The following is a 27,000-nucleotide window of genomic DNA, read 5'->3' as shown; positions in this document are numbered from 1 at the left end:
GGTCCTTATGGGTTTCCTCTCCAAACCCAAGTCCTCCCCCACCCCTCTCACACTGTCCAGGAGATCACCTCTCATGCCAAATCATCCATACCTCCCACTCCATCTCCACAATCACCCACACCTTCCACATCCGCCACACCAGACACTATCCCCATCATACCCTCATCCACTCTCACCTCATCCACCCCATACACTGAGGTCAAGACAATTGTCTTTGCTGCCAGGGACCCTAGACAGTTTAGTTCAACATACACTCAGGAATAAGAGTCCTGAATTGGAACTCGGCCGGAGTGAGGCCAAAAATATCCTCCCTAATTGTGGTATGCAAAACAGAGGAGATAGATGTCATCCTGTTACAAGAGAAATTCCTAACAACGGGTAAAAAACTCAGAATTGCAGGTTACAACACCTACACCACGCCACAGATAGGCACAGACAAAGGCTTAGCTACATTAGTTAGAACAACAATAACAACAACAAGAGTACACAATCCAATTCCTTGTGGTACCAATGTAAAAAAACTGGCAGTAACAATAACACTACTGAATCAAAAGATAGACATATATAACATATACAGGAAAATAAACAGGGAAGACACAGGAGAGGTGCAACTGACACAACTATTTGCTCATGCAGAAAGAACACCAACGCTTATATGTGGGGATTTTAATGCACATCATCCCATATTATCATCCCCATCAATGACAAACCCTTCAGGGGAACACATAGCCTTCTTCCTGGAGGAATTTGAAGGAGTCGCCCGACTAAAAACAGGACAACCCACACACATAAGAGAAGGCAGACTAGATCTGACTTTTGTCACAACAGCAATAAGACACCTAAGCAGATGGCGAGTGCACTCAAACCTGATTAGTGACCACTTTGCCACAGTAACAGAATTGCAGATACAACAGCTACCTCCAATTCCACCACCTCCACCAAGACGGAATCAAGACCTAGCAGACTGGATCTGCTTTAAACAAGCCATAGAGGAATGGGCAGCAAGCTACATTTCTCCAGAGGACATAGATCAACTAGAGAATGACCTAGTTGATGCGTTTCACAACGCAGCTGATAAAGCAATGCCTCTAAAGGCAGTTAAAGGAAACCACACATACAAGGACTCATGGTACTACTGCCCAGATGTCAGGAGACTAAAAACAAGACTAAATAGGGTCACAAAAATCCATGGAAGAAGATCCACAGTAGAAAACAGAGAACTAGTGCAAACAGTTAAAAATGAAGCACAACAAAGAATCCATGAAATAAGAATAGAAACATGGCTGGAATAGTGTACAAACTTGTCACAGTACACAACACTCACAGAGTTATGGAAATGGCTACACAGAGTATCCGGAAGAAAGAGAACATCAGTTGCAACACAACCACACCAGCAAGAAGAGGCAAAAAAAATTGCAACAGCCTTTGCAAACAGAACACTATCAGCTAATCTCTCCCCTGAAACCAGAATGCTGCAAGAGCAACTGGCGCCAGTCAGGTGGGAAGAGATCAACACAGCCTGCCAACTACAGGATGACACAGACACCCCATATACAGTCGAGGAACTGAGAGCAGTACACAAGACAGGAAAAGACACTGCGCCAGGAGCAGACAGGATCACCTACACAATGATCAAACACATGGGTCCAGCAGGAGGAACTGCATTCCTGAGGTTGATAAACAAAACACACCTTGAGCACACAAGGCCTCAAACCTGGAGGCAACAAGATACACAGCCGATCCCCAAGCCAAAGGATCCAGGAAATCCCAGACCAATAGCCTTAGTATCCTGTATGGAAAAGACAGAAGAAATAAAGAGTCCTTAAACAGAATGAAATGCAAAATTTTCCCCCTACACAAGCAGCTGAGGGAATTGGCACTTCTGAATGCATTACTGACGTTCTAAGCTGCATCAATCAAAAGAAGGCAACAATAGTCTTCATAGACTTTGAAAAAGCCTTTGAGCTTACAAGCCCAGCAGCAATGCTGCAATCAGTGGCCAGAAAATGAGTCAAAGGTCACCTACTAGCATGGACGAAAAACTATGTGCTAGGAAAGCAAGCTAGAGTCAAATTCCAAGGAGTTATTTCGACTTTTCATGACTTGAAAAAATGGCACACCACAAGGAGGGATTCTCAGCCCCCTCCTTTTTCAACATCCTCATGGAAAATATAGCCTCACTCAAACTCCCTGAATGAATAGAGATATTTATCTATGTGGATGATATATGTGTAATTGCTCGAGGACCAGTCAGGATGGTGAGAATGCAAAGAACACTGAATGCCGTCAGTTACAAGTCCAATGAACTGGGACTGAAAATAAACATTGGCAAAACCAAGGCTATGACAATCAAAGCCCCAAACCCCTTTCACCCACTCACAATAGGAATGGAACCCCTAGAATGGGTGGACAGTTGCACATACCTTGGAGTTATAATAGACAAGCAACTCACCTTCAAGGACGAGATCAAGTATCTCAAAGAAAAGGCAGATGCCAGACTGGCAGTCATGAGATACATGACTAAACTCAATTACAGAGTAAATGAGCATGTTCAAAAGAAGTATTATCTAGCCTGTTCCAGAACGCTAGTGGAATATGCCGCTCCAACCCTTACAAACTTGATAGACACCCAAAAAGCCTCAGTAGAGGTTATTCAAAACAATGCCATGAGGCTCATGCTAGGAGCCCCAATATGGACAAGACTGTGCAACCTAAGGATGGAGACTGGACTACCATCCCTTGAAGACAGGATTGCACAAAGAAAGGCATCCACAATCGCAAAGATGTTCCTCTCAGACAGAGACTCTATAACCAAAAAGAAGGTGAGAGAGGAACTATCAAAGCACCCTGAGGTCCGAACCCCAAGCTCCTATGGCAAAAACCATAGCGACAACATAAAGAGCCCGGGCCTAACTGAAGATATCATGCAGCTAAACCCAGACTTAGCGCAGGGTGCACTGCACATTCCACCTTGAAGAAACAAGTAGCAACCTTCAGATATACTAAGCTTCCAAGAGAAAAGGAAGACTGCACAATAGAGGAACTTAGAAATGCAGCCCAGACAGCAATCCGCTTAACATAAACAGCAGGGGCACAGATCTACTATACTGATGGTACAGTAGACCCTGGAACCCAAACAGCGGGAGCTGCAGTTTTCTTCAGTAACCTTACTGCCTGCTGGAGGACATTCAACAATGCCTCCACCATGCAGACAGAGCTTGTTGCAATAAAACAAGCACTACAATGCTCTATTGATAATGAGGAAGGATCAGTAGTCATACATACTGATTCACGATCCTCAATGCAAGCCTTGCAACAAGAAAAGAATAAAGAGAACAACGCCCTGCTAGCTGATATCAAGACACCTTTGTATCAGCATAATGAAAGAAACAGACAAGTAATTCTAAACTGGATACCCAGTCACGTCGGGATACCAGGGAATGAGAAGGCTGATGAACTAGCCAAAAGCACCAGACACATACAAAATGTACAAGTGCACATACAGCCTGCACTACAACAGATTAAAAGCAAAATAAAAACACAGCTTAAAGACAATTTAATCAAGGAGCTGCACAAGTGGATAGGGAATGGCTCTCCCTCCGCTACATGGTACAAATGGGCCACGGAGCTAGAGTCTCCACTCATAGACAGATGCACCCCAAGAGAGCAGGCTTTGTGCATACACAGGCTCAGACTGGAATACAAGGCTAACTGGGAAATCATAGACAACACTCAAAGACCCTGTGATCACTGTGATGTCACACCTCAACAGGCCCTCCTGCCCTACCTAACAAGAGTGTAGGGAAACAACTCAGCTGAGAGGTGATCTACAAATAGACACCAACTCACCACAGGCCTGGCAGGCCACGGCCACACCGGGAAAAGCAATTGTTGAAAACATAGAGAGACACAGACAATTGCTTTCAAGACTACCTCTGCCAAGGAAATGACCTTAGAATACTCATTTAACCATCTCATCCCCTCACCGTAAGGCCCTATTCACATCATCTGTATTTTCCGAACTTGATCTACTACTAAAAACTTTCCATAGGGACCCTAGGGAGTAAAGGGTTGGACAACCCCACCTGTAATCTTTCCCTACTATTCAAAGGCCTTACACCCCACTTTTCTAACTACCACCATCCGTGACATGATGGCCCTCTCTTACTACCACCATCATCCTTACCCTGTTCATAACTATCTCTACTTCTAAGAACTCTTCAAATTTCTTTTTAAATGATCAACCTACCTTAAAATTTGCTGGTTACCTATGGGCCGACCAAGGGAAAGGCCCGTGCCAACCAGAAGTGTTGGCTTTAATATACTACAAACGAACGATTGTTTAAGAGAGATAGGACAGGACATAAGACAAGAGAGGAACTATGCCCGAAGCAGATAAGATCCAAGTCCTAACGAGATAAGAAACATAGAAGACCAGAAGTTTGATAGAGCCAGATTCTAACCTTCCCTTCAGACAACAAAAGCCTATCTCCAAAAAATCCTGTTATGGCCGAGAAGAAGAGACAGATTGAAGCAGCCACCCCTTCCTGCTTGTGACGAGAAGTAGCCAACACTGCCAGCAGTCAGCCTTAGTTCAACAGTATCATCGAATTCCTGGGAGAAGATCTCTGATGTCCCTTCTTAATGCCACCCTTTTTGTGACGTCTTCGAATCCGGTCATCGTGCCAGTTTCATCTGAACTTCAGCCGCCCTTCTGCAATGTTCTCAAGCCTCACTTCAACAGTATATTCGAATTCTTGGAAGAAGACTTCTGATGTCCCTTCTTGATGCCACCCTTTTGTGACGTCTTCGAATCCAGTCATCGTGCCAGTTTCATCTGAACTTCAGCCGCCCTTCTGCAACATTCTTAAGCCTGAAGTCTCCGTACCAGTATCATCTGAGCAGCTGCAGAAAACTATTCCTTAAGTATTTCTACCTTACTGTCTGTTCCCTTTTTCTTTTGGTGTTTGATTGATTTGATTTGTCAGTTAAAGTAACCGAAGAAGTAACATTAATTTTCTTTATGAGTTTGTGAATAAACGTGCTGTGTTTTTTCGTCAGTTTCTTTTTATATTCATTTCCCATGTTTTAAGAGTTGTTGTTGTAAACATTTTTTTTACTTATTAAAAGATCCTGTAACGATTTTGAGATCGTAACAACAACACAGGATTTGAAAGTTACAAAAAATTTATGCATGCACGCCCAAATGTTCATAGCCAGATAGAAAGAACCAAATAACATACCCATCTATTCATTAGCTAAGAAAGAAATGGGGCCCCATAGACACCGTTAACAAATTTGCATAAACTATCTACGATTTAGGGTGATCCTTGAGTCCTTTGATTGCAGAGGTCAGAGTGTTTTGATGTTAAGTCATCTTTGTCTGCCGTTCTGATGATTTCATTTCTCAGCAAGGATGTTGGATTGGGAACCTTACTAATGTTCATAGGAAGAACAATAGTAAGGTTTGGGGATGTAGCTCACAAACCTTCACTCTTAATAGAGAAGCTTCATATGTCCAGAGGCCTAAAAACTTCAAACGTAACAAAAGAAATTTGATGGCCTACTTTAGCTTTGTCATAACTAAAGCCACCTCACTCTTAGGCTCTATTTCAGCTTTGTCCTAGCAACGCCAGTGAGATGCTCAACAGGAATTTACGGTATGAATGAAGACAATTGTAATGAATCGGAGCTGGGATGTATTGAAGTAAAGTTAAAGTAAGGACCTTTACCTTCGAAGCACTGAGAATGAATACTGCGTACACTCGCTTACCTTTAAGCTATTTAGATGAACTTACTCTTTTCAATATCTCAGGTATGCTATCCCGAACTAAATACATATATTACAAACACAATCAATCAAATAAAGGGATTAAAAATACGAACATGTATAACCTAATCTAATAAATTTCATTACAAAAATTACAGTGCTAAATTGAATAGCTTAACAAAATCAGAAAAGATCAAGCAAACACAATCAAACAAAATAAAAGAAACGCAGCTTTTAGCAAAAATAAAGAAGTAATAAAAATATTCTTGACTTGACGTTTTCTGCATTAGTAAAGGATTAAATCGGAGTCGGGCACGTGGTCCTGTGACTCGAGAATTGACCAGTCTCTAAAAGCAAAGATTGTACACAAAGTTTGTAAAAAAAAAAAAAAAAAAAAAAAAAAAAAAAAATACCAAGTGCTCAGCCCGAATTGTGTAGAAAACCAGCAATACCTAAATAACGTAATATTAAAATCTAACCTTAGAATGCGAAAAATTTACTGTGAGCCCACATAAGTTACCTGCACTCACTTCCAATAACTAATGGAGTAGCCCTTGTCCCGAAAATGGCCGTTAAGTAGCTTGCTTTCACCTTTTGCTGACTGCCCCATCCCTCTGTGTCCCTCTCTTCTTGGCTGATCAGTATCACTGGCACAGCTTCCAGGGTCCTCTTCCTCTCCTCTCTCTAGCCGTCAGGACACTAGAACTTGTTTGTCCTCCTCTGGTTGGTGGGGGACGAATCTAGCTTGGGGAAGTTGGGGTGAGCCAGAGCTGCCCGACAGGTGAAGAGGTTGACCCGTCCAGTCAGAGTGGTGTCTCACATTGGGGACTTCACAAGGTCAAATTGGTTTACCTGGAGTTAGCTTCTGACAGGCAAGTCTTGTTGGGGTGCCATATCAGGAATTTTGTCCAAGGCATTATATTTTTGTAAGGAGTGAGGTGAAGGCGGGAATTTGTTCAAAGTACAAAGAACAATCTTACAACTCAAGAAAACATATATGATAATAATCCTACTTAAGCTGGCATACAAAAATTAATAATCTAAAAGAGTAATTAGCACAGGGCTAGTGCAACGGGCATAAAATCCTAAAATTAAGCAGACCTGAGTTAGTATTGAGAGATAAAAGCTGCTTACAAATCAGCAATACTAAAATTACTTAAATTATATTCAATATATAAATTAAAACACGTAGTTTAAGAAAATAATCGTTACGCAGGTTATGATCGCTTGCTTGCTGTAGATTGACCAGAATTTTATCCGGGTGGGGGCTTTTTGGACAATATGTCCTAGCCCCCAAGTCAATTAAGTAGCTCTGCACCTAGAGCTGTTGTGTCAGCAATATTTTATTCTTATAGGAGCACTCAGTGTAAATTCTGGCTAGAGTGCTAGAGTGTGAATGTGTTGAGTCGAGCTCTGCTATACACGCCCTGAGTCATGTTTTAGCTTTTTCTCGCTTAGAATATCATCATTGAAAAAATATTAGTTAGTCTTATGGAGAAACCTAAGGGATAAGAAACAATACTCTATGTCTGCTCCTAACTATGTCTGCCTCATATGTAATATCACAGAGGGAGAACGGAAAAAATGAATAGTATGTGAATGTAATAGAATCTACCATAAGAAATGTGTGCATATAGTGACAGCCATCAGTGAGAATGAACGAAATAACCTAGACTGGTTATGCCCATACTACGTACGTGAAGCCAGACAAAGCAATTTAGTAATATCAAAATTAAAGGAAGATGTGAACGTGAGAGATCTGCCCCTGAACGAACATGATGTGAAAATAGATGACTTGGAAAACAAACTTGCAGACCTTAGCGCAGACGCAGCAAATTCCACCCAGACCACCGACCTCACTGAGAAAGTTGACATTCTTGCCATGAATATGGAATCAATTAAAGCAACACTTCAAACATTGATAGACCCAAAACCGGAGAAACCGACATTAGCTGACAAAGTTAAGGAAAAATATCTGTTGATAATTAAATCAACTAATACAACAACTAAAATTACTGAAAGAAAATGTGAGGTTGAACAAGCACTTAAGGACATTCCTATACTTAACACGAGGTCAACTACTAATGGAAATGTTGTTGTAAACTTTGCAAACAATATGATCATAGAAGAGGCGGCAAACAAAATTCAGACATTGGTGGCTGACACTGAAACGAGAAAAATCGGAAAACTAAAACCAAAAATAATGATATGCAATGTGTACAATGATGAAGACAATGTAGTAAATGCTTTGATTCAAAGAAATTGCTGCCGGTGTGATGGTCTGAACGATCCCCCGGTCTCAGAATTCTCTTTGATAATAGGCGCATGCGCGAACATTACCGTTTGCCATTGCATACGAGGTTGATGTTTTATTTTCCTGTAATGTTAGCGTGGGCAGCTCAACATTACCGCTTACCAGTGCATACGAGCTTGATGTTTTATTTTCATGCGAGCGAACCGAACTAATGGTGGAAAAGAACCATTATACAATGTTAAGGAGAATTCTGAGACCGGGGGATCGTTCAGACCGTCACACCGAGACCAAATCCAAAATATAGAATATAAGACAAGTGTAGTCCTGATAAAAAATGCCTCGGGGGGGACTACCCACTATGTGCTGAAATGTGATCCTGAAGTTCGGAGGGTTATTCATGATAATGGGGACAAAGTTTCGTTACGATACGGTATCTATAACATACGTGATAGGTACCACGTGATCACCTGCTACCACTGTCAGAGGTATGGACATTTTGAAAAAGATTGCAAGTCTAAGAATAAAGATAAAGTCTGCGGGAAATGTTCAGGGAGACACTCCACCAGGGAGTGTAATTCGGAAGTGTCAAATTGTATAAACTGCACAATGTTAAACAGACCAAGTGACCACACAGTAAATTCTAGAGACTGCAATGCTTTTGACTTGGAATTGAAAAGACTAGCGAAAAATACTGATCATGGTTATTAGGGATGTCATAAATTGTGGCTATATAAATATACAATCTGTAGGTAATAAGACTGTTCAAATTCGAGAATTGATAAACGAGAAATATTTAGATATGCTAGCATTATCTGAAACATGGTTAAATAACTTTGACAAGGCAAAGATCACTGAAATGACGCCCTCAAACATGCCTTCTTTCACATACCGAGGGAAGGTAGGTCTGGTGGGGGTGTCGGACTCTTTATTCATAAAGTTACTCAAATCTCAAAACGTTGATAAGAATTAGTGTAACAAGCTTTGAATATATAGAAATAAAATTTACGCCAAAAAATAGAAGAATATCCTTTGTAACAATCTACAAACCTCCTAAAGCAAACACTAGTATCTTTTTTGAAGAACTCGGTGCTCTCATTGAGATGATTATCATGGAGAAAAACGAATTAGTTATATGTGGAGACTTCAATTTTTAGATGGATGACGCATCAAATTCTGACGCTTTGGCATTTAGGGAGTTACTAGAATCATATTGACTAGTGAATAATGTCTACTGTACAACTACTTTAACTGGGCATAAGCTTGACTTAGTTCTGAGTGATGACATGAATAATATTGTATCTGATATAAAAGTCGAAGAGAAATGTACTATCTCCCCAGTACATAAACTTATTATGTTTAGTCTACCTCTACAGAAACATGCATTAGTAAAGAAAATAAACTTTAGACATAAATAAAAAAAAAATTCTCTTACCATATTTATTGGAGAAGTTACAAAGAAAATAAATGATGCTATCAACATTCCCTGTGATCATGATGACCAACGTCTGTTAGAAGCTAAGTGCACTAACTGTCTTATGACCACTTATAATAAAGTGAGTAAAAGTGAATATGATACTATGTTCCCACCGATGGAAAAGACTATAACCGTAAAAGACCAATCTCCTTGGTTTAATGGAGAGACTGGTAAAGAGAGAAAAAAGACGTAAAGAAAGAAAGTGGAATAGGTTAAAAACTGAAAGTACTTGGGTAGAATACAAAACTGCTGCGTGTCAATATAACTACCTACTAAGAAGGAAAAAAAGTGAATACTATAAGAGAAAGATCCTCGAAGCAGCAACAGACATAAATAAGTTATATAGTCTCCTGAATGGTATAATGGAAAATGAAAAAGAAAAGAAGCTACCTGGTGGATACAATGACCAGGGACTAGTAAATAATTTTCAAGTATTCAGGAGGAAACTGAACTTTCTTATTTCAACTGTCATACAACAGTGACGATTTAACAGTAAATGAACAATACGCGATATGAAATGTTAAATACTCTGAACGAACAAGGTAAAACAACAGTGGAGGGCCTGTAGAGAGTGGGGTTCCCCTGCTGTATGGGACCGGAAAAGCAGCCATCAAGGCAAAAGTAAAGTATTGTTCTGCACCAAGAGCCTAGACTGTTGCTCTGCTCCAGAGCTTTAATATCTTGCTTGGCCCGAAGACCAATTGAGTAAGTAGCTCGCCCCTGAGCTCTTAAAATCGGTCCCTTTTAGGAGCCAGAAAGAATTTTTTTAGTGGTAGGGAATAGGGGTATAGTAGCAAGTCCCAGTGAGTAGGATAGACTGGAAGAGGAAAGGAGGATGTTTAAGTAGAAGAGAAAAGAAGCAGATTCAAGTGTAAGGACTTATCTCTGGTTGGGGGCAGGGTGGCAATGAGCTTTGTTGGAGGAGTAGGAGGATGTGGTTTAGGGTCTGACCAAGGCCATGGAGGTTGAGGAGGGATAGGACTCGGGAAACAAGGTGGATGGTAATGGGTATTAGGTCTTGTAAGGACATGGGTCCAATTAGTGGCAGAAGGATAGAAGGGATGGGGTAGGAGAAGGATTTGGGCAAGGTGTATGTGGAGGTCGGTGCAGGGTTAGTGGCTGGGCTGGTGGCATTGCTAGACGCAGGAGCAGCAATTGGTACAGAAACGGTGGACAGTTTCTGAGGTGGTCTCTTGTGTGGTATTCTCTGTAGCTTTGGTTGCAGTGTCAGTGTGTCATTTGCAGGGGTAGGAGTGGTAGTTTCCAAAGCTTCCAGCCTTTTAAGACGCTCTGGACATCTTTTGTTCCAGATGTGGTGAGGCCGGGTGCAGTTGGGGCTCTTAGGCCGGGTCTCCCTCCCAGCATTGTGCTCGTCAATGCAGTTTTGTGTTGGATGCTTGCCGCTGCAGACCCATACAGATCGCCTGACTCCTGCATTCAGACTTGTGGTGTCCAAAGCGCTGGCTATTGAAGCAGTGGAGTAGTTCCTTGTCGAGGTCCCTTATGGGGAGAGTTATCCACAGTCCAAGGTCTAAGGCAAGTGGTATGGGTCCTACAAAGGTAGCGATGACTACCTTGGTTGGTGCCTTGCAACTGCCCAACTTCCGTTTGGCTTGGGCAATGTTTTTGCAATCTGTAATGAGGGAGATCGGCATTTGACTGGGTAGTTTTATATTGCTGCTTTCCTCTGTTTTTTGGTGGGATCCACATAGGTGAGGGTGGCTTTATTACGGAGGAATCTGGCGCTATCTTGATCCTTGGGGGTGATAATGATGTATCCTTTGAAGTTTGGTCTAGCCGTAATCTGGAGACTAGAATTAGCAGCTGCCATAGCAGCTACTGCCACATATGATGGGGTCTCTCCAGGTGGCTGGTAATCTAAGCTTAGGAAATTGAGTTTTTGTTGGCTGTGAGGCCACCAATGAAACTTGGGTGCTGCTGATGGCAGTGGCTTCAACAAGGCGCTAAGTCAGGCACACAGTGCAGTTGCAAACCTGCAGGTGTGCCTCTGTAGGCGGCATGGTGGGCTGGCTGTCAGGATCTAGGTCCATGGCAGATATGTCTGCCTCTTATGTAGAGGTGGCTGCAACTGCATCCTCTTCTGGGCAACAGGCTTGCGACTCCGAGGGGGGAGGCAAGTTGTTCAGTGCAGGAGGGTGTTCTGCCTTCTTTTTGGTAGCTAGTTGGGTTGGAGAAGGTGCTTGTTGTTCCCTGGATGCTGGTCCTGTGGGTTGAACAGAAAGCCAGAACTCTTGCAGATATTCTGCACAGCAACACACTTTGTAGTGGGGGGTTTCTGTAGGCGGCGTGTGGTAGAAAGTAGTTTTGGAGAGCTGGTGGGGTATTGCAAAGATACTGGTGTATGTGCTTTTGAAGAACAGTAGCGTTGTATCCCAGAATTTGGGCCTGGTCTCTTGCTCCTTGATGAAGGGCATACAAGCGATGTTGAAGGCAAAGCAGTTATAGCACTCACATCTTAGGTTGTGATGGTACATTTTTGGGTCCTTGGCAGGCCCGAAACCAACATAGTTGATTAGGTCCTCTCTGTAAGAAGAGTACCATTTGCAGTCTTTGCAGTTTGAAGTTGAAGTATCATCTGAGTATAGTCTTCTACAATGGCGGAGCCATTCTGGATATAAGTCCCACAAAAAAAAATTCTTAAGCCTATTAAATGACACGGACATAACGCCTGGGAAATCCTAACCGAATTAGGAAATCCAGAGAAAAGGCATAGGAGACTGGTGTCCCCTGTGCCGGGTAAGCAGGTCCTTTAGCTGGAGAGAGCGACGTCCTTCCTGGTCGGGAGCTGAAACGACACTTTAAGGTCTGTCTCTGCTGCTGCTGCTTGTATTATAGCCAACACTTCCTGTTGGCATGGGCCTTTCCTTTGGTTGGTCCGTAGTTAATCTGAAAAATTCAGAAGGTTGGTTGTGAAATCAAAAGTAAGTTTGAAAGGTTTTTAGTTGTAGAGGCAGATGTGAACAAAGGAACGATGATGGTGGTAGTGGAAGGGGCCACCATGTCACAGATATTGGTAGTTTGAAAGTTTTTAAGGCCTTTGAAATGTAGAGAAATGTTGTAGGTGGGGTTGTCCAACCCTTTACTCCTTATGGTTCCTGCGGAATATTTTAGTAGTAGAAAAAGTTCTGGAAAAAATACAGGGGATGATGTGTATATGGTCTTACAGTGAGTGGATAAGATGAATTTTAATGAGGAATTCAGAGGTTACATCACCTCGGTGGAGGTGGGTTTGAAAGCAACTGTCTGTGTATTTCTATGATTTCAACAACTACTTTTGCCAGTGTGGCTGCAGTCTGCATGGCGTGTTGCGAGTTGATGTCCACTTGTAGGTTACCCCTCAATTGTACTGTCTCCTTACATTCTAGTAGGTAGTGCAGGAGGGCCTGTTGTGGTGTAACGTCACAGTATTCACAAAGTCTTTCATTGTTTTCTAACATCTTCTAACGTGCTTTGTATCACAGCCTGAGTCTGTGAATGCCTACAGTCTCTTCCCTTGGTGAGTGTCTGTTAATGGGGGGAGGCACTAGATCAGTGGCCCATTTGTACCATGTGGAAGAGGGGAGTTATTCCCTATCCACTTGTTTAGGTCCTTGATCAGATTTTCTTTGAGCTGTGGCTTTATTTTATTTTTTATTTGTTGCAGTGCAGGCTGTATGTGCACCTGTACCCTGTCTATGTGTCTGGTGCTTTTGGCTAATTCATCTGCTTTCTCGTTCCCTGGTATTCCTATGTGACTGGGAATCCAGTTGAGAGTCACAGGTCTGCCTCTTTCATTGTGCTGATATAAAAGTGATTTGATATCAGCTAGTAGAGCCTTGTTTTCTTTGTTCTTTAGTTGTTGCAAGGCTTGCATTGAGGATCTTGAGTCAGTATGGATGACTACAGGTCCTTCTTCATTTTCAATTGAGTGTTTTAGTGCTTGTTGTATTGCAACAAGCTCATTCTGCATGGTGGAGGCATAGTTGGATGTTCTCCAGCAGGCCGTGAAGTTGGAGTACACTGCAGCTCCTGTTGTCTGAATTCCAGGATCTAGTGCCATCAGTGTAGTAGGTCTGAGCCCCGGCAGTTTCTGTGTTCCTGATTGCTTCCTGGCCAGCAGTTCTTAGATCCTCCATTGTGCAGTCTTCCTTTGCTCTTGCAAGCTTTGTTTACTTAAAGGTCACCGCTTCTTTTTTTCCAGGGTGGGATATGCTGTGTGCCCCGAGTTGTGTCTGGGCTCAGTTGCAAAATTTCTTCAGCTATTCCCAGGCTCTTTATGCTATTGCTGTGATCCTTGCCATAGGAGCTTGGGTCTGAATCTCAGGGTGTTTTTTGAGCTCCTCTCTTACTCTCTTTTTTGTTATTGAGTCTCTGTCCGAGAGAAACATTTTTGCTATGGTGAACGCATTTATCTGTGCAATCCTGTCCTCCAGAGACGGCAGGTTGGTTTCAAGCCTCATATTGCACAGCCTTGTCCACGTGGGTGCCCCTAGCATGAGTCTCATGGCATCGTTTTGTATTACTTCTATAGTGGCTTTTTGGGTGTCTGTCAGGTTTGTTAGGGTGGGAGTTGCTTAGTCCAAAAGAGTTCTGGAGCAGGCTAGATAGTACTTCTTTTGAATGTATTCATTTTCTCCGTCTTTTAGTTTGGAAATGTATTTCATGGCTGCCAGTCTTGCATTTGATTTGTCTTTGAGATACTTGATTTCCTCCTTGAAGGAAAGCTGTTTGTCTATGACAAATCCTAGGTATGTGTAGCTATCCACCCACTCTAGGGGTTCCATTCCTATGATGAGTGGTTGTAAGGGATTTGGGGCTTTTGCTGCCATAGCTTTTGTTTTGTCTATGTTTATTTTCAGTCCGAGCTCATTTGATTTTTGGATGATGTCATTCAGTGCCCTCTGCCTTCTTACTATTCTGACTGGTCCTCGTGCTATTACACATACATCATCCGCATAGATGAATATCTCTACTCTTTTAGGGAGTTGGAGAGAGGCTATATTTTCCATGAAGATGTTGAAAAGGAGGGGGCTAAGAATTCCTGCCTGTGGAGTTCCATTTTCCAAGTCATGAAAGGCTGATATCACTCCTTGGAATTTTGCTGGGCTGGCTAGCTCGAAGGCCTTCTCAAAGTCTATGAAGACTATAGTTGCCTTCTTCTGGTTTATACAGCTGGGAACATCTGTTGTGCATTCAGAGGTTCCAATTCCTTCCTGATATGCATATAGCTGTTTATGCAGGGGACCAATTTTGTACTTCATTCTGTTTAGTATCTTTTTTTTTTTTCCTGTTGTTTTCCATGCTGGATACTAGAGCTATTGGTCTCGGGATTTCCGGATTCTTTGGCTTGGGGATCGGCCGAAGGTCCTGTTGCCTCCAGGTTTAGGGCCTTGTGTGCTCAATATATGTCTTGTTCATTAACCTCGGGAATGCGGTTTCTCCTGCTGGAGCCATGTGTCTGATCATGGTGTAGGTTATTCTGTCTGCTCATGGTGCAGTGTCTTTGCCTGTTTTGTACACTGCTCTCAGTTCCTCGATTGTGTATAGGGTGTCAGTGTCGTCCTGTAATTGACAGGCTGCGTTGATCTCCTCCCACCTAGCCAGTGTGACGGTCTGAACGATCCCCCGGTCTCAGAATTCTCCTTGACATTGTATAATGGTTCTTTTCCGCCATTAGCTCACTTCGCTCGCATGAAAATAAAACATCAAGCTCGTATGTACTGGCAAGCGGTAATGTTGAGCTGTGCACGCTAACATTACAGGAAAATAAAACATCAACCTCGTATACACTGGCAAACGGTAATGTTCGCGCATGCGCAGATTATCAAGGAGAATTCTGAGACCGGGGGATCGTTCAGACCGTCACACCGGTGCCAGCTGCTCCTGAAGCATTCTGGTTTCAGGGGATAGGTTAGCTGAGCCTGTCTTGCTTGTGAAGGCTGTTGCTAGCCTTTCTGCCTCTTCATGGGGATGTGGATGAATTGCATATGGTGTCCTCTTTTTTTCAGCTACTCTATTCAGCCATTTCCATAGTTCGGAGAGAATTGCTTACTGTGAAAAATTAGTGCCCCATTCTATCCATTTTTCTATTCTTATTTCATGAATTCTCTGTTGGGCGACATTTCTAAGTGTTTGCATTAGTTCTCTATTCTCCATTGTGGCTCTTCTTCCGTAGAGTTTTGTAACCCTGCTTAGCCGTGTTTTGAGTCTTCTTACTTCTGGGCAGTAGTACCAGGAGTCCTTGTCGGCATAGTTTCTTTCCCCTGTCTGCAGGGGCATTGCTTTGATTGCTGCATTGTGAAATGCTTCAACTAGGTCCTTTTCTAGTTTTTCATCAGGAAGGTTGTAGTTTGCTGCCCACTCTTCGAGGGCTAGTCGGAAGCTGACCCAGCCTGTCAGGTCTTGATTCCATGTTGGCGGAGGTGGTGGTATTGGGTTTGCTACGTTTCGGCGTAGCCCATTTGGCGTCGCCGTTTCGGCGTAGCCGATTCTCCATCAGAAAACTAGCAGCACTATGCGGCGTAGCCGTTTTGGCGTCAGATTGTTTCGGCGTCAGATTGTTTCGGCGTCTTTGTTTTTGAAAACACACAATGACTTATTTATTTATTTATGTATGGAAATTTAGAAATAAAATCAAGGAATAATATAAATAAAAATCTTTGATTGGAAAAAAAATAAAGATTTTATTTACTTAAGAGTGTAAAGGATCCTATTAAAACAATAATGGAATAATGCGTATTAAAAACTTTAGGTTGAAAATATTGTATTACAAAATTAAAACTAAGCAAATATTTTTTAACCTTAGGAATTAATTCTTCATTTCGTGATTATGAGCAATACTCTACAGGAAATCAATAGGCTTTAATGATGCAACTTCCATTACTATTTTTATTATTCTTTCATCAGCATCTCTATATTTCTTTAATTTTTTTGGGAGGTGGGTATCCAGCAATTAATTTTTCTAGAAATTCAATTTCTTAGAATGGTTAAAGTGAGTGAGAGCTAATTATACTTTAACAAAGAAGTTATTCATGATTAAATATATATATATATATATATATATATATATATATATATATATATATATATATATACATATATATATATATATATATATATATATATATATATATATATATATATATGTATATATATATATATATATATATATATATATATATATATATATATATATATGTATACATATATATATATATATATATATATATATATATATATATATATATATATATATATATATATATATATATGTATATATATATATATATATATATATATATATATATATATATATATATATATATATATATATATATATATATATATATATATATGTATATATATATATATATATATATATATATATATATATATATATATATATATATATATATATATACACACACACACACATATATATATATATATATATATATATATATATATATATATATATATATATATATATATATATATATATATATATTACAAAGTAATAGTTGACGGCCAACAGTCTCTCCGCCGAAAAATTCTTATGTCGAATCGGCTACGCCTAACTGGCGACGCCAAAACGGAGACGCCAAATGGGCTACGCCGAAACGTCTCATTCCCGGTGGTATTGGAGGTAATTGTTGCATCTCCAATTCTGTTACTGTGGCAAAGTGGTCGCTGACCAAGGTTGAGTGCACTCACCATCTGGTTAGGTGTCTGATTGCAGTTGTGGCAAACGTCAGATCTAGTCAGCCTCCTCTTATGGTATGTAGGGTGCCCTGTTTAGTAGGGAGACTCCTTCAAATTCCCCTAGGGCAAAGGCCATATGCTCTCCTGACGGGTTCGTTGCTGATGGGGATGATAATATAGGATGATGTGCATTAAAATCCCCACATTTAACTGTTGGTGAGCCTTCTGTGTGCGTAAAAAACTGTGTCAGCTGTAGTTCTCCTGGTTTTTCTCTATTTATTTTCCTATAGATATTGTAGATGTCTATTTTTTGGTTAAACAATGTCCTTCTTAATGCTAGCGTCTCTACATTGTTGCCACAGGGAAATGGATTGTGTATCCTTGTTGTTGGTGTTGATGTTTTAACCAGTGTAGCTAGACCTTTGTCAGTGTCTATCTGAGGGTTGGTGTAAGCAATGTAACCTGCAATTCTTAATTTTGTGCCTGCTGTTAGGAATTTTTCTTGCAACAGGATGACATCAATCTCCTCGGTCTTGCAGACTGCAATTAGGGAGGACATTTTAGGCCTCACTCCGGCTGTGTTCCAATTAAGGATCTTCATTCCGACTTGTAGGTTGAAGAGAACTGTTTGGGATCCCTAGAGGCGAAGGCAAGTGCCTTAACGTCTGTTGATGGAGTGGTGGATGAGGTGAGAGGAATGATGGGGATACGATCTGAGGAATTGGGGATGATATGGTAGGTTTGGGTGTCGGGTTATGAGTGGTTAAGGTTGCCTCCTGGATAGAGTTAGAGGGGGAGGAGGACTTGGATGCCTTGGTAAGAAAAATTTTTTAAATTTCTTCTAAATTGGCTTGGATAGGGCCTGCATTGATCCTTCCTGTCACTGTTCGAGTGATAAGGTCTGTCAACTTTTCCCTGAGGACCATTGTCTTAATGAAAACGGTCCTTGGTAGAGGTTTGGGAGCTTGTGCTTGTGCGGTGGAGGTGGGGGCTCTTGTGGAAGACCGACGCTCTGAGCTCTTCCTGGGTGTAGAATCTTCTTCTCTGTAGTGGTTTTGGAGCCTTTCTGCCGCTAGGCTCCTCTCTCTTTTCCTTGGGGAGGGCTGCCATGACCCTAGCAACCCTTTTAGGGCATCCCCATGCCATGGTCGTGTGCTGCTTCTTGCAGTTTGGGCACCTTGAGCTGGTTAGTATGCACGCCTTGTGCTTATCAATGCACTCCTGTGTGGGATGCCTTTGACTGCACACAGCACATGTGTCAAACTTTGCTTGACACTTCCTTATGGAGGCCGAATTCTGACACTTGTAGCACCTAAGAGGGTCTCGGTAATATTTCTTTACCTAGAAAATGCCAAAGATCCATAGGTCAACCTTTTGTGGATGTGGCCCTAAGAAGGTCACAAGGATGGCCTTGGTTAGGCAACCGGCTTTATTTTTCATTCTCTCAGCAGCCGTGATGTTTCTCAAGTCAGTTAAGTGGCTTTCCAACATCTCCATTGGGTAGTCAACTACAACAGCTTTTTTTTTCACTTTCTCTTCTTCGTTCAGTTCCTTTAACTGTATATCTGATGGGGTTCTTAGTGTGATGAGAGCCTAGCGTCCTTTGTGGATAGGATCCATTGGCCATGCTTATTTGGTTTAGCCTGGATCTTCAAGTTCTTGCATTTAAGTTCAAAAGCCGCTATGGCTCTGAAAGCCTCTGAGGAGTTGTTGGCTAACACCCTGAGGTAGGTGGTTTTTCATCTGCTCTGGCCCTCTACTGGCGAGGTTATCTGGTTTGCCTCGGTCAAGGTTGATTCTGAGGGAAGTCTTTCGGTGGCAGTAGTCCTTTTTGCTTGCTTTTTCTTCCTGTTGTTAACTTGGGTCCTGTAGGATGTTTACATATAATGCACTTTGAAAGTTATTTGTATTCCCGCCATAATCTATTAAAGGCGGGAGATATTGAATCTGTGGCAGTCTCGCTGGAGCAAGCGTGGCCTCAACATTGTTATTGCATTGCTGCTCACCATGTATTGAATTGTGAATACATAACTATTACACATTGCTCGTGTTTGAGTATACCCAACCTGCATACATGGCGCAGTGAGTAGGATTACAGTGAAGCCTTCAAGATGTCGGGTGCAAGATACTCAACAACACCAAGAAGAGGGACCCTTCGACGGGCTGCACGTGGCCGCATCAATGATGGGAATGAGGACCTTCTGAATGCAATGGCAAACCTTTTCTTGCAGCAGCGACAGAGCAGTGGTGCCCCCTCAGGTATGAGGGCAATTATGCCCGACAAATGTTCGTACGAAATGTCACAAGGAGCATTTAGGAAGTGGCGTAGGTCAATGACAGATTGGTTCCAAATTGGCAGGGTTGCAACTGAAGATACTGTGCTGAGCATTCGTTTGAACTGCGATGATCAGTTGCAAAGGGCATTGGACGCCTGTTATACGGCCGATGAATGGAAAGCCCTTTCTTTACATCAGGCATTGGATGCCGTCCAAGAAGTGACTCAAAAGTCTGTAAATCGTGCAATTCTGTGGGATAAATTTTTTAGTGCACAGCAAGGGCCTATGGAACCTGCGAAGACATATGTACATCGGTGTCAGGAATTGGCTTTAGATTGTGCTTTCCGCTGCCCTCAGTGCCAAAATGACATGAGTGACTATATGCTGACCCACAGGTTAGCCAGTGGTTTAAATAACTGTGGACTGAAACAAGAAATACTCCAGGACTACGAGAAATATAACAGTGTCGCCAAAATTCTACAGAAGTGTGAAATATATGAGGCAGCTGAGAGGGACAGTGGGGCAAACAAATTTAACCAGAAACTCATTACCGCCAAGGTGGGGAAGGAATTGCTGCCATATAATAGTAATGAAACAGAACATAGTGATGTTGCGGCAGTAAAATCGAACTTTCGTCGACAGAAGGATAGTAAGCTGCTCATGTCAGGTAAGAGATGTGATAACTGTGGGCGCATTCATGAGAAAAATAAATCTAGCTGCTATGCAAATGAAGTGTGTTGCCACAACTGTGGTATAAAGGGTCATTTAGCTAGATATTGCAGAAAAAAACGTGTGAATAACAAGGCAGCGGGCATTGAAGTCGACCATGATGACGACACTATGTCAGTGACGGCATGCACATTAGTGCAACATTGTGGGGTCCAGCAGGTGACAGCATTGTCGGGAAAACTACCGTATGCACGCGTAAAAATTGAACATAAAATGAGACGTGATGTACCAATGTATGAGGCATTTATTGATGCCATTGCCGATACTGGGGCTGAAGTTTGTATTATGGGGGAAAAGGTTTTGCATCAATTAGGACTGAACGTGAAACAGTTGCATCGTTCGAACGCCAGGGTCAATCATGCAGCCGAAAAACCCATGAGAGTACTGGGTAGTGTGCGTTGTACAATAACATTATGTAGAAATATTGCTCTAAATATAGAGGTGTTAGTAGTGTGCGGTGTCTCTAGGCTATACCTATCTATAGATGTATGTAAGTGTTTAGGATTAGTGGATGCGAACTTTCCCCATCATGTTAAGGTAGACGGGATATCAGTAAATAATATTGGTAGGGAACGGCCCAATAGTGTGGATGTCAATGACGTCACCAGTGATGTGAGCAACAACCATGACGTCATAGAGTTGCCGTTCTCCTCTCAGGAGGCCAACGTACCTAAGCTCAAAAGGTGGATTTTGGAGCGTTTCTCTAGTACGGTATTCAATACTAAACGGAATCCTTTACCGGTAATGAAGGGAAAGCCACACCATATCCACCTTCTCCCTGATGCAGTCCCATACGCATGCCATACGCCAATTCCAATTCCCAAACATTGGGAGCAAGAGGTAAAAAAACAGCTGGACGACGATGTAAAACTGGGAATAATCCGCCCCGTTCCTACAGGAACTGCAACCGATTGGTGTGCGCGAATGGTGGTAGTGGCTAAAAGGAATGGAAACCCAAGAAGAACAGTGGATTACCAAAGGCTAAACAAATTTTGCAAAAGAGAAACTCATCACACTTTTGCCCCGTTCGACATGGCATCCGGTGTACCTGTACGTTCATACAAAACTGTAATAGATGCCTATTCTGGTTTTCACCAAGTGGAATTAGATGAAGAAAGTCGGCATCTGACTACCTTCATATCCCCATGGGGTAGGTACCAGTATTGTAGGACCCCAATGGGACATGTCTCTGCCTCGGATGCATACTCAAAGCGCTTTGATGATGTAATAGCGGACATTCCGAGAAAATCTAAATGTGTCGATGATGTTCTCCTTTATGATGATACTGTGGAAGGAGCGTTCCATCATACGATAAGTTTTTTACAAGTATGTGAAGAGAACGGAGTTACCCTCAATCCTGAAAAATTTCAATTTTGCCAATGCGAGGTAGACTTTGTGGGCTATGAATTAGGTTGGGACAATTTCAAGCCAGGTGAGGAAAAGTTGTCTGCAATCAAGAACTTCCCAATGCCAAATCAACCAACCATCACTGACATAAGATCTTGGTTTGGCCTCGTAAACCAATTGGCCCCATTCGTTGCTACCTCTCAATTAATGGAACCCTTTCGAGACCTACTAAAAAAGTCTACAAGTCGAAAGGTATACTGGGATGAAATGATACAGGATGCGTTCGAAAAGACTAAAGAAATTTTATGCAATCTGATTGGGGATGGATTGGCCTACTATGATAAATCCAGGCGAACTGCAGTAATCACTGACTGGTCGCGTGATGGGATGGGATTTCTGGTGTTACAACAACATTGCAGTTTTGAAGAGGATAAAGTCCCATTTTGTTACAAAGGGGGGTGGAAGCTTGCCCTCTGTGGAAGCAGACATTTAACCTCGGCAGAAGTTAATTATGCAGTCGTTGAAGGAGAGGCTTCCGCCATGATATGGTGCTTTCAGAAAGCTAGATTATTCTTACTGGGGTGTCCCAATATTATCCTTGTTACTGACCACCGTCCGCTAGTCAAAGTGTTTGGGGACAGAGAATTGAAAGACATTGCAAATCCTCGTTTGCTTCGATTAAAGGAAAAAACATTACAATACAGTTTCACAGTAAAATATATCCCTGGGAAGAAAAACTCAGCAGCCGATACTCTTTCGAGATATCCAGTAATCAGAAGCCCAATAAATGCGAGTGACCGTGAGATGGGGGAGGAAGTTGAGAGTTCATGCGTTGCAGCACTGATGACGTCGCTGAGTGATGACGTCATAACCCTCGACTGGAATTCTGTTAAAAGGGCTGCTGAAAGCGATGTGGAATATCAGCTGCTAAAGAGTATGGTAGCCGCAGGTTCTTGGCCGGTATCGAGAAATCTAGTCGACTCCAGCATAAAGCCGTATTTTAGTGTACGGGATCGACTTGGCATCGTGGACGAACTGGTGGTGTATTCATACGATGACGGGCACATACGTCTGGCAATACCTGTGTCACTACGAGACCAAGTTGTCTCTAACCTACACTCAGGCCACCAAAGTTCTGATTCAATGATTCGTAGGGCACGACAGGCTGTGTATTGGCCTGGGATGGAGGGTCAACTGAAACTCAAGAGGATGCAGTGCAGAACATGTGACGTCATCGCTCCGTCTCAACAAAGGGAACCGCTATTGCCTACCCCACCCCCTGAATATCCTTTTCAACAAACGGTCACGGATATGTTTCAAATGTGTGGAAAACAATATCTGGTATATGCAGATAGGCTTACTGGTTGGCTGGAAATTGCCTTCTTTCCAAATGGTGCCACTTCTGCTAAGTTGATTCCCCTCTTCCGACGATACTTCATGCAGTGGGGCGCCCCGGAAGAAATCTCCCTCGATGGTGGCACCAATTTGGTAAGCACTGAGATGGCTAGTTTCCTATAGAAATGGGGTGTTAGGATGAGAATATCCTCAGCCCATTACCCCCAATCCAACGGAAGGGCAGAGGCAGCAGTACGCACAGCAAAGAGAACCATTCAAGATAACACAAGAAGCGACGGAAGCCTCGACACAGATAGTTTTGCAAGAGCCATTTTGCAATATAGAAATACGCCCCTAAGAGACATCGATAAATCGCCGGCACAGTTAGCCATGGGACGACAACTCAGGGACTCAGTCCCCATGATTAAAAGCTATCATAAGATAACAGAACAGTGGGCAGACATTATGATAGACAGAGAGGAGAAGATGGGTAAACACCTGAGAAATGTCAAGTTCCGTCATGATTCTAGTGCAAAGAGACTCCGCCCCTTGCAAGCGGGTACCACAGTAGCAGTGCAAAATGTTGTCTCTAAGGCCTGGGATCGTATTGCAAAGGTCGTTGAAATGAAAGGAGACCGCCAATATGTCATAAAACTAGATGGTAGTGGAAGAATATCAACGAGAAACAGAAAACATCTTCGGGAAATAAGAGTGCAGGATTTCCCCCCACCTACTCGTTCACTTTCCCCCGCTGACACGTGTGGCAACCCCCAACCCAGAAGAGGGACCAGGAAAATAAATCCTCCGAGTTGGCATGAAGACTATATTTTATGATTTTTCTATTATGTACAATTTGATTTCTCTTTAATTATGCACAATTTGATTTTTTTTTTTTTGTACTGAATATGTGACCAGTTTGTAATAATTTGATAATTTCATGCAACTAAATGTCGTCTTACTTTGCAATGAGCACGTAATCGCGCTCCACTTATATGATTTGTGTTATCTTTTATATAACACCATTTTGTCATCAGTATGCCTTATACTTCTCTTGTTGTATGATTACTTGATAAACCCTCAATTTCATGAAAAATGTAATACATTTATTTTAGAGAGGGGATGTAGGATGTTTACATATAATGCACTTTGAAAGTTATTTGTATTCCCGCCATAATCTATTAAAGGCGGGAGATATTGAATCTGTGGCAGTCTCGCTGGAGCAAGCGTGGCCTCAACATTGTTATTGCATTGCTGCTCACCATGTATTGAATTGTGAATACATAACTATTACACATTGCTCGTGTTTAAGTATACCCAACCTGCATACAGGTCCATTCCTGGTTGTCTTCATCAACATCTTCTTGGGTCGTTTTCCTATTCAGTTGGTCAGTTTCCGTTGCCAATCCTAGGTCAAAGCCGGCGGCTATGGCTTCTAGTTCTCTTTCCTGCTCGTCACGAAGACATGACGTATTTCTAAACAACTTTTAACGCAGTCCACCCGAGTCTCGATAGAAAAAAACGTAAAGTGTAAACGCAAAAAATTCAAGGATAACTACTATATTAGTCGGATCGGGAACAAAATACAAAACGAAGGAAAAAGTAAATAAAATTCTTCACACAATTAGTAGAACACTTGAAATCTTACTCAAACACCTACTTATAAAATTTATTGCCAGGAATAATCATAGTAAAAGGAAGATCAGTAGAATTATTGGGGGCAAAATACCCATTGGACTTTGAGTACTATAAAAGGATGCACTGTGCGATATTAAGAGTGAATGAGTAGCCTACCCATATCCCAACATAACATACCCCCATCCCTATCCCTCTCTCCAGGATAGGTGACAGGTCCAACATACGGTTCTAGATAAGACTATCAGTTTTAGATATGCTTATCTTTTTTTTCTTTTTCTTTTTTTTTTTAGTTTAAATGTGCGATATTCTTTATGGCTTGTGGTGACAGGATAAGAGGAGCTCCAACATACGACTTGATTTGGGAGTATTTCATAATCGTCAGAGGTTCTAGTACAGTCATTCCCTTTTCTCTCACTTCCCTCCCCCCTCCACCAAGCGTTTCCGGTCGGGGTTTTCCCTGCTGGAGTAGATTGGATTGACAACAATGTTTTTGAAGATACCTACAAATGATTAGATCAACAACTGATAATATATATCATATTTGGACGTGAAAAAATACACTAGACTAAGTTAATTTATTATCGAATGTATTAACATATAAATAAAATGAATACTAAGAGTGTAACAGAGTCAATAAGCAAAATATTCAGTAATCCTTTTATGAAATCTTCATAAGACCATCCGCTTCATTGCTTTTTAACTTCAAAATTAATAATTTATGCTCCAAACATAGGGAATTAAAGAATAATATAAATTGAGACCCAGTGTTTGTAGGGACACATTAACGAAAGAAGAAAAATCTTTTTGATAATTAATTTGTTAAAGTAAAGGGAAGACCGGAAAGTTCCACAACAAAAATAAAATAAAGATATGTGCCCAATAGCTCTCAGGTCAGCGCCATCTATTAACAACACGCTCAACTAAAATTCACGGGGGGGGGGGGGGCATTGGGGAGACTAGAATTTAAACCCTTGACAGCAGTACACTACTGTGGGTATTTATTTACTACAAAACATTCATTTTCTAATCATAAGTGTATGTATCATTATTCAGTAGTATTAACAAACTTAATTCATACTAAAAGCTCTTTAATTTTCTCGTGTCCAGGAATGTAAACAAAGCCCGAGCTAATCAGCCAACGTGCCCTACCAACGAGAGCAAAATCGCTCTCGGAAATATGAGCGACTCTCCGGTCTTCTATTCACTACCTTTGGTCACTTACGCTTCACAAATTCGCAAAGATAGTAAAGGGAGACCGAAAAGTCTCTAGAATTTCCGTGAGCATTTTCTTCGTTAGTAGGGAGCGCTGGCATCAGATGACGCTTATTAGTTTAGACTGTTTACATCTGGAGTACTGTTAAATAATGATGGATGCATACAAGATTTATGTATATATTGTATAATAGCAATACTGTAGTAGGTTGCCAGGACACCAGCCACCCGTTGAGATACTACCGCTAGAGAGAGAGTTATTGACTGATCCCTCTCTCTCTGGTTCCATCTCATTTTGTCTTTGCCTATATACATACCGAATAGTCTGGCCCATTCTTTCCACATTCTCCACTGTCCTCTTACACCTGGCAACACTGAGATTACCAAACAATTCTTCTTAGCTCAAGGGGTTAGCTACTGCATTTTGGTTGTTCGGTGGCTACTTTCCTCTTGGTAAGGGTACAAGAGACTTTAGCTATGGTAAGCAGCTCTTCTGTGAAATGGACAGTCCAAAATCAAACTATGTTCTCTAGTCACGGGTAGTGCCATAGCCTCTGTACTATGGCCTTCCACTGTCTTAGGTTAGAGTTCTCTTGCTTGAAGGTAGCCTACACTCGGTCACGCTGCTCTATCTTATTTCTCTTTTTTTTTGTTATTTGAAGATTTTATAGATTATATATGGTAGATCTAATTTAATGTTCTTAGAATATTTTATTTTGATTGTTTATTACTTCTCTTGTAATTCATTCATTTCCTTGTTTCCTTTCCTCGCTGGGTTATTTTCCCTGTTGGAGCCCTTGGGCTTATAGCATCTTGCTTTTTCAACTAGGTTTATAGCTTTGCTTGTAATAATAATAATAATAATAATAATAATAATAATAATAATAATAATAATAATAATAATGTGTGGAACGAGAGACAGATCAAAGTCGAATGATAGTTTATACACGAGACAGGTGAATGACATAGATTTCTGCGGACGGAAAGGTAGCGTCCTGCTGGGCAAGTGACTGACCGATGGCACAGTGTAAAATCCGGACGTCGGACGTCGAATGCCGTCCGGGAGAATAGAAAACCGCTTGTATCACCGGTAAAGGCGCCATAATACTCCACTTTTTTTGACACTGGTAATTTTCACTGATACTTTCTGTTATTTCCTGAATAAATGTTCGAAAAATATTGATTTATTTTCATTTTATTGAGAATAGCGGGCAGTTAAATAGTGTAATGTTGACGTCCGATTCAGATTATTCTCAATAACATTAAA

The 27,000-nt window shown here is 41.6% G+C and overlaps 2 protein-coding genes across 2 annotated transcripts; both read left to right on the top strand.

Annotated features, from left to right (window-relative positions):
- Window positions 1–3,205: 3,205 nt before the first annotated feature.
- On the top strand, window positions 3,206–3,802 carry LOC137646491 (uncharacterized). The gene has a single exon (XM_068379596.1). The coding sequence runs from the start codon at window positions 3,206–3,208 to the stop codon at window positions 3,800–3,802; it is 597 nt and encodes a 198-aa protein (XP_068235697.1).
- A 19,282-nt stretch (window positions 3,803–23,084) lies between these two features.
- LOC137646489 (uncharacterized) lies at window positions 23,085–23,720 on the top strand. Its single transcript, XM_068379595.1, has one exon. The coding sequence runs from the start codon at window positions 23,085–23,087 to the stop codon at window positions 23,718–23,720; it is 636 nt and encodes a 211-aa protein (XP_068235696.1).
- The last annotated feature ends 3,280 nt before the right edge of the window (window positions 23,721–27,000 follow it).

The sequence above is a fragment of the Palaemon carinicauda genome, chromosome 9 (genome assembly GCF_036898095.1).
Source record: "Palaemon carinicauda isolate YSFRI2023 chromosome 9, ASM3689809v2, whole genome shotgun sequence".
Classification (NCBI taxonomy): Eukaryota; Metazoa; Arthropoda; class Malacostraca; order Decapoda; family Palaemonidae; genus Palaemon; species Palaemon carinicauda.
The sequence above is the reverse complement of the archived record's forward strand: the minus strand, read 5'-3'. Positions and strand labels throughout refer to the sequence as shown.